The sequence below is a fragment of the Heliconius melpomene genome, chromosome 7 (genome assembly GCF_056956725.1).
Source record: "Heliconius melpomene rosina isolate 202511_hmr_F chromosome 7, ASM5695672v1, whole genome shotgun sequence".
Taxonomy (NCBI): domain Eukaryota; kingdom Metazoa; phylum Arthropoda; class Insecta; order Lepidoptera; family Nymphalidae; genus Heliconius; species Heliconius melpomene.
The window spans coordinates 10,262,605-10,272,128 of NC_140395.1; the positions used below are offsets into that span (position 1 = coordinate 10,262,605).

The following is a 9,524-nucleotide window of genomic DNA, read 5'->3' on the forward strand; positions in this document are numbered from 1 at the left end:
TTCTACGAAACCGCACAGTAGTGGAGTGCCACGTATCCAGGTGGTGTGGATGGTATTTAAGTTTGTGACGTACTGTGCGGTTGGAAAATTCGGCGGCAGGTAACAGGTCGAACAGTTCCTCAGAACACTCACCATGAAAAATGCGATAGAGAACGCACAGCGAGGAGACATCTCTACGCAGACCCAAAGTGTCAAGCCTTTCACAGCACATTGGGTCCTTAATGATTCGAACGGCTTAATTATTAATTAACTTACTAATTATTAATTACCTCTTATTAATAATATTAATATTGATGTATTACAGTGAACACCTGGTGGCTGGTGTCTTAACTAGCAAGGGTCATAGAATTGATTACAGCTACCAATGTTGATTTATCATTGAGCGCAAATGCAATTGTATTAAGTATGTAACTACTTAGTATAATTATATGTATTACATTAGTACCGACTATAGTTTAATAGTACAGGTTCGAAAATAAATAAAAAATCTTCTAATAATGATAAAACCTGCTCAATTTTCACTTCATTGATAACGCCCTGCATGTTGAGCGACGGAGCTCAACACCGCAATCTATAGCTAAACCTAACTACCAGAGTGAAGATATCAAAATGTTAGATATTTCATTCCCCCGTGGCAAACGAATCCACATCCAGCTGGTGACCTTGCGCCAAGATGGCCTGGTACAACAACGAGAACGGTTTTATGTATGTGTAATATATGTTAGGCCACTGCTTTCTCTACTTTCCATACGCATCCGAGACATTATCAGACAAGAGCAAAGAAAAGATAATTTATTACTCCAAGTGGACCCAATCACCATCGCGTTAACAGTCCAACGTTGCCTGCTGCGCTACAATGGCTTATATAAAAAATATAATGAAACCGTCTTGGTGGGACACAAGGAAGCGACTGTAAACGCGAAGGTGGTGGGTTCGATTCTCATATGGGGGAATGAAATATTTTTATTTTCTAGCTATCGGCAAAACGCGTGCGTTGAGTTCTGTCACTCAACACATCAAGAATTCAGCAGAAAGCGGGGAACGAAATGTCTTAGCACTAGGTACCCAGGTTTCTTATGCCTATCGTGGTAGTTACGAAAAACAACGTTAAGGCAAGAAATAAATAAATCATAAATATATGTATGTATTTTAAACTATTTTTATTTAGTTATATTTAATCTGTGTACGAAATCACTTGGTATTAAAGCTTAAGAGGTCTGTCTCGAAGAGAATAGTAAATTAAGCACTTAGACATCGTATGTTAGACACGTTCAGATCTATCAGAAGATATTTAAGTAACTTGATCTTTTATGTAAAAAAGTAAGCTGTGTGGTATATATTATGTATGGACGAAAGAGTTTTTTTTTTTCACTTTCACAACACATCCAGTGAGTTGGAGGGGTAGGCAGAGGGAACCCAGTGTTGAGACACTCTCTTCCTCATATTCTGCCTAATTTTCGAGGCATTGGGTTTTGTGTGGAGTGCTCATCGCCGCGTTACCATGGTATCACAGCGAAAAAGAGAAAATCTTAATAAATAATAATCCATTCCACTGATTGTGGGAAACCGAACCCTCAACCGTCGCTTTACAGTCATTCATTTATGCACTTGCGCTATGACGGTCTTAATTTTATTTTCATTTAAGTGACATAAATATATGTGTATATTTTAATTATTAAAAAATATATATAGAACGTGCTGAAAATATTAAATTGATTATTTTGCACATATAAAAAAATACTTAACAAATAAAAATACTTACAAAACAAATATAGGAAAGTTCCAATATAAGTTCTTCATTTTTTTCCTTTTTTTTCAAACACAAAATCTATATAAAAATATTATTACAAAAACACAATTAATCAACAAAACATTTTAACTCGCGATGTTATTAGCTGCGCCGGCGCACAACGTGCGGTCTCGATCACACCAGTTCATTAACTGATAGTGGGCACGAGAAAAATCAAAAGTGAGCTTTACATGACGTCAGAGTTGAGTAGTTAGAAGATTACAGATTTATTAACTTGCACATGTATTTATATTATAATTTTTTAATCTCTCTATAGATATTACAGGTACCGTAGAAGCGCGACGTTGAGCACCGCATCTCAACATGCAATATATTAAAAAATGTTGTTTCTTCTGTTTGCGTGAAGCAGCGTGAAAGTAAACGAAATTAATACTGTAAGATAGAAATGTATATAGTTAAATGCCCAGGAAGATAAAAAATATATATTTCAAGAAAGCTTTCTTGCACAGCCTTACACAGGAATTATTAACTGTGATGATTCTGTAGATATTTATGAATCATATTTATATATGTATAGACCTATTTATTTAATGCAGTTGCCTAATTTCACATCCGACATTGTTAATAGAGAATAGCGAAATTTTGTTTGAAATTTTAGTCTGAAATATTATTAAAATAAAGTATTTATTACTTACATTTTATTTAAAAAAACAGAATAGGATCCTACCTAGAATAGGGTACCTTATCTTCATGGAAAAAATTGAGGCTATAGTAGCGTAACGGGAAAGCATTTTATCGATACGTAAGTACGATGGCAGTAGATTCGATCTCTAATCAGGGTAATGATAAAAAATATCAACTCATTGTGTTAAAGTGAGAAAATGAAAATATTTAATATTTAATTCTTCTGAGTGGGAATCGAACGCAAACCGTCGCTACAGTCGCATACTTGTGCAACTGCGTCATAACGGCGGTATCTATTTTTAAACATATATTTATATTAACTTAGTACTGTAGTAACGTGGTTGCAATTACATTATGATATATTAGTTATCAGATAACGCGTAAAGAGTACAATAACCTGGGTTATTAACCGATTGAGTGATCTATTGAAGTAGCCGTGTTAAATTGCTGATATTATTTTTTTAGTTTCTAGTGTTAACATATTCTGCTTTCCATTTTTCGTTGAATTTTCGAGACATTTTCGCTTTACCTTGATCCCAGAGAGCAAAACTTAAAATATTAATAAATAATATATTTCCCCGAGTGGGAGAACCCATATCCGTCGCGTTTACTATCACACACCACACCATTTTATTTATAATATTAATTAATTGATAAAATCAATTCTGGATTGAAGAGAAAGCTTATCTTTTATGACATAAGTAATGGATAATTAACTAATATTTTTCAAATACAAACAAGAAATACGACTTCATTGGCAAAATTTCTATAGTAAATCAATTTTCTCTTGATTTCTGATGAACTATACAAACTTTGCGAGTTGGCTTTAACGTTTTCAAGTTGTTTAGAGCAATTAGCTCCAAGAATCTACGTCTTGTTTAACTTTGATGTTACGATAAATGTGTTTATCTGAAGATTTACTTGCGAGTACATACTGTATACGTACGGTAGTTACAGTTTCTACGATTTTACTCACTAATTAAATAGCTATTTCTATACTATAAGACTGTAATTAAGTTCTATATAAGCTTTATTTATTGCTATAATGTTCTGAATTTCATAATTTCAACTTAATTATTTGTAAAAAATATATTTTATATTTAACTAGCCGACCTGGGCAACTTCGCCCGCTTGAACTATACGTATATTTATTAAATATGTTTATGAACTTATTTTCAGTTTAGAGAGTGAATTCTAAAAAACCATGAAACACGTGTTCAATAAAATATTTTTAAGAGGCTAAATTTAAAATTTTATAAAAATCGGTGCCAATTATAGATTTTTTCATACAAACTTTCAACTCCTATTTCATCCCTTAGGGTTAAAATTTTACAAAATCCCTTCTTAGTAGCTGTCCACGTTATGAAAAACGGGAATCGAACCCACAACTATTGCGTTTACAATGGCACATCACATGGAGGATATCCAACGATGTATATTGTTTAATTTTTTTACTCTACAAAAGTAGAACTAAAATACCTAGTATGACTGTATATTAATTATGATTATACTGATTCATGACAATAATTATAAAAACATACACACAAAAACTAACCGCATAGCAAATTATCATTTGCTAACAATAATATAGGAATATAAATTCTTTAATATTGACGCATTATTGGCGTCATTTGTTCTTATTTTAATGTTATTTTTATTGACGTCGCGACGCACTTAGACCTATCTATACTAATATAATAAAGCGGAAGAGTTTGTTTGTTTGTTTGTTTGTTTGTTTGTTTGTTTGTTTGTTTGTTTGTTTGTTTGTTTGTTTGTTTGTTTGAACGCTAAGATCTCTGGATCTACTGGATCGATTTACTTTGTTTTTGTTTTGTATGAAAGCTGCATTCTTCAGAAGTGCTATAGGCTATATAACATTACATTACACATATATACTAATAAAATAAAATACTTTCTAATTTGACATGCAATTTATTCTGCCATGTTAATAACAACCGTCGTCGCTACGCGACCGCGTTCGTTACCGCGTCATTTTGATATTTATCCTTATGAAAATAAATATAATAGTCACTTTTAGCATTTCATCTAGATTGAAATTATATTTGTATAGAAATTATATTCTTATATTTCAAGCAGGCGTAGCCGCGTCCGGGTCCGCTAGTTTTTATATAAAAGACTGTGGGTTCGATTCCTATTTGAGTGAATTAATTATTTTCTTTTCTTCTCTGTCAAGACACAGTGTAGCGTTGAACTACGCTACATAACAAACAATGACTCGAATTCGGTATAAAAATGGAAAACAGAAGATTTTGTATTAGGTTCTCTCTCTCTCTCTTCTCTCTCTAAGAAATAGAAAAGTAAAAGAATTAAATATTTATTCAGCTAGTGTTCATTCCAAGCATGTCAGAATGGTGTCAGTATTTAATATGACAAATTATATAGAATTGTTTTTTGTTATCTGCTTACGTTGAAATGTTTTTAGCAATAAGCGAGAAAGTTGACACGCAGCTGGTCACCATATGGCATCTTTTATGAAGTCCAGTAGCAAATAAGCCAAGAAAAGTTATATAAAATTTTAAAAACTAAAAATAGTTAATTAGAAGTAATAAATAAATATTACAGTTTTTAACATATTACTTTAGCTTTTAAATAAACAATAATTCAATGATTTTTTTAATTTATAAAAAAGTCCTTTTAATAAAAAAATCATCACTCTAAGTTTTATTATATACATATTAAATATTTTTACGAAGAAATTGGGTTATTCAACTAAATGTCAGCTTCTGTAAATATTGTTGTTAATAGTTCCAGTCGAATTTGGACTTGAGGCACTTTCATATCCTAGAGTGTCTCAAGTCCAATTCAAATATGGGATAAATATTTGTATAACAAATATGGATCAGATGGTTATGTAAAGAGGGAAATATACTCATGTAACACCAATGAGATATAATACTTAAACAAATACATACTTTATATTTTACTCTGAATTTTATTCGACGCTAAAATATGAATTCAAACAAGAAAAATCATTCATCGAAGTGGAATAATAAGCAAACTTTTAAAATGGATGCTTGTTATTTTAAAAGATGTAAAAAAACAGTTTTACTTATTTTTTTAAAACAGTTTTACTTATTTTTCGTGTAAGCTCCAAGAGCGTCGCCAGGTTCTATCCCTGGATGCCCAAGAAAGCGATGTATGAATTTTGTTATACGGGAATTGAAAGTCAATAGACAAACAACGACGTATGTTGAAGATTGTAAAAGAGATTGAATTAGGAAAGGTAGGAAAAAATAAAAAGGAGAAAAAATAATAATTTAAAATTGAAATTTTATTTAATAAACAAAAACAAATATAGGTTAGTTAGAGTACAGTTATTCTTCAAATATCGACTAAATAATTAGCAACTAACATATCATTGTTCATTGGAAGAACCATCATTAATAACTCATGAAATCATTGAGCTGAAAGTTCGGAACAATAGAGATATACGGTACGCAAAAGGTATATATGTATTAACAATAGCTTATTCCCCGCTCGATTGTGAGTTTTATATCTTTTATTCTAAAAGCTATGTGAAAACGGAGAGATTTTACACTATGTTCTCACTGCATATTTATATATGGAAGATGCGTCAACAAAAAATAATATTAATATATATCTATGAATAATAAAATAATCTCTTCTTCCTCCTGGTATTAATCCCGGCTATTGGCAGGGTCTGTCTTCCTCTACTCTCCCTACTCCTCAAAAAAAAACACTACCTTAAAAAAAACCATAATTATAATATTTAAAGTAATAGATGAAATGGGTATAGGCTGATATGTGGCTCTAATGACGCGTGCATCCGTTCACTCATTATCTAGTTTACTGCGTCGCCGAATTGGTGTCCGTAGAAAACGCTTCGACGAATTCTATTCGATTATTCTATAGAATACAGGATATTTAAATATATATAATTATAATTTCATAATATTAATTTTCTGTATATTTTCCATAGATTAAAGTACAAGAAAATAAATTATTAGTTACTGAATGAAAAAAAAATGTTCTTAAATATTTTTAAAAATCCTAACAAAATTGTTATATAGTTTTTATAATATTTAATTCATTTCAATATTTATTTACTTGCTAATTATTATTATTGTGAGTGAGTGAGTAAGTGACATACATTTTTTTTCTAAAAGGAAAGGCGAAAATCTTAAAGATATCTTTAAATTAATTTACAACAGACCTCTCTCGAAATGGGTAATGGGTACAATAAAGCAATTATTTTTCATACATAATTATATTATTACCATATAAGGCGTTATTTTAGTTTACAATTGCTGTTTATGTAAAGAAAACATGGACACAATTAAGAATGTAGATAAAATCAACATGACGTAAGGCAACGTTGTCGGTCAATTTAATGTGAGCAAGATTCCACAGAAGCGATAAAAGCAATAAGCAATTATAAATAACATAATCAACACTTGAGAAAATTACTTTAAAATGACATTATGATAATTTGTTTAATATGAAATAGATTTCAAAATTAAATGTATTAATTTCTTTAAGAAAGTGCTATTAATTTATTCTTTTTATTATTTCTTTCTTCTTTGGTTTGGTTCTTCGAATGTACGAATTTATATAATTGCTAATGTTTTGCTAACAGAATGTTTTGCTATGTGGTAGTCCACAGCAGTCTTAATACATACCTATGTACATAAAACTCCATCTTCAATTATTCTATTAATTAATGACAGTAATAATATCTAATGTGTGGCTGTGAAGATTTCAATGTACGTCGGTTAGAATCATGAATCATCAATCATCGAGAAGTTAAAGGGAGTTTAGCCTATATTTATTTTTATCTATGTACATCTGTCACATTTTTTTTTTTTATTTATTTTATTAGTAACAATTAACAATACATAAAAAGTCAATCTGTGTCCTGCAAAACTTTTTGTGAGTTTGACTGCAGAATCACGAGTCTCTTAATTACCTGGGTATACCGAGAGAATCTAGTATAAAAAATTTTTATAATACAGTAATCCTCATAAGTTATTTAGCCGTCTGCATATGTATGGCAGGAAGTATTTAAACTAAAATAATAGAAAAAAATGCTCCTATTATAGAAAAAAAAATAGTATTCTGAAATCTTTATTTATCTGCACTAGTGAAACAAAAAAGGTAAAACGCGGCCTTGAATTTCGCTTTCGCTATTCATATGTATAAAGCTGAAATAATAGAAAAATTATATATATCAAGAAATATTGTCCTTGAGATGTTTACGTTTAAAGAAATATAACGAACGGTTAATTCATTTGAAGTCTGATTAAAAAATTAGAACACTAACTGAACGACGCGGTTATTATCTTTCAAATGCGTGATATATGACAGCTCTAAGAACTGAGGCGATAAATAGATTTATTAGGACAGTTAAATGGTATTTGGAGGTAACATGATATTAGGTCAGATCTACGTACCAATTTCGTTATTATAGATCGGCGGGAACCTTTTTCTTTACATTGTTTGATCCATGAGAATTCTAATTGAAATAAGTTTCATTTCCTCACTCTGGGGCTACAAAACAACGGCGTTGAATACCGCAACTCAGTTAAATTACACGTTACATTACGAGGCCAGTCGTGGTGCAGGGGCACAAGCTTCCGACTGTAAACATGACAGGTTCTGGCTTCCATTTTCACTCGAAGATATGAAATATTTTAAATTCCTGGCGAAATATCTATTTTAACGAAGCAAAACACGGGGTTGACTTTCATCACTCAACACGCAATGCCGTCAGGATTCAGCGGAAAGTGGGTAAAGGAAGCATCTTTATGGGAACGGAGTATCTTAACACTAGGTTCCCAGGTTCTCTTTGCCTAGTCAGCTACGTGGTTTGTCTTTACAGAAAACTACTTACAAACTTATAACAATTGTATTTAGTACCTACTATATCAATTTGGATGAATTATAATTTGGTTGTCTCAATCCTCATATAAACAATTAAACGTCTCTAAGTGTGTAATTGTGTTTTCCCATGTTAGTCATAATTGATTAGAGTAGGATAGAATTCATCGCATCGTATCTACATGATGTAAGTTGCGTATTTAGATTTATAGTCTACGACAAAAATAAGTGGACACTTTAGAAAAAAGTATTTTTTTAACGTATATTATTTGGTTTTTCTATATATGTTAGCGTAGGCAAAGGGGACCTTGGAACCTAGTGTTCAGACACTATGTTTCCATTAAGACACTTCCGGTCTACACGTTGAGTGGCGGCACTCGGCACTCGGCAACGCCACGCTTTGTCTAGTTATATTTTATAGCGAGGAAATGAAAATAGTAAATATGTCATTTCCTCGAATGGGAATCGATCCCACAACCTATCGTATCGTTTATAATCACACGCTTGTGTCACTGGGCAACGTCTGTTCTCAATTTCAAATGCTAAAGGTAAAAATCAAGGGCATATCGATGCATACTATTTCCAATCACATGGCGAATGGAAAACTGATTTTCTACTTTGAAACCCAGGCACGATTGACGTCCACCTCTCTGTCTCTGACACACTTGCGTGACGGCGAGCGAACCCAACTATCCATACCTATATTATAAATTCGAAAGTAACTCTGTCTGTCTGTCTGTCTGTCTTTTACGCAATCAGATAAAATACTCATATAGAGATACTTGAAGCGTCTCGGGATGAACATAGGATACTTTTTTTCTCATATTTCTAATATTATCGATATATACCAATATATTAAAATACTTATTAATTTGACATGCAATTTATTCTGACATGTTAATAACAACCGTCGCTAAGCGACCGTTGCTAAGAAACAAAGAAAGAGCAAAGAATGTTGTTATTAGAAAACGTCATCCAAAATGAGCTTGCTTAACGCATCTCTCTATTGAAAACTGAAAATAATTTCATAAATATATTTAATAAATATTCGTATAGTTCAAGCGGGCGTAGCCACGTTCGGGTCCACTAGTAATATATAATCTTGTTAATAGACTTTTTCACAAAATTGAACGCGTTATAGCGATTTTCTTCATACGCCTAATTGCTTCGGTTTTTGTATGTTCATATAATGGTTACTAGAAACAAAGAATGAAGGTCAGTTGCAAATTAT

At 31.6% G+C, this 9,524-nt stretch overlaps 1 protein-coding gene across 6 annotated transcripts in view; it reads right to left on the minus strand.

Annotated features, from left to right (window-relative positions):
• The window catches only part of LOC146537813 (uncharacterized), a 59,986-nt gene extending 58,059 nt beyond the window's left edge, over positions 1-1,927 (minus strand). For all 6 annotated transcript variants that reach the window (XM_085187950.1, XM_085187947.1, XM_085187945.1 and 3 more), the window contains exon 1: positions 1,763-1,927. In XM_085187950.1, coding sequence (XP_085044076.1) covers positions 1,763-1,800 — 38 coding nt within the window. In that variant the 5' untranslated portion in view covers positions 1,801-1,927. The remainder of the gene's footprint in view (positions 1-1,762) is intronic.
• Positions 1,928-9,524: the final 7,597 nt, after the last annotated feature.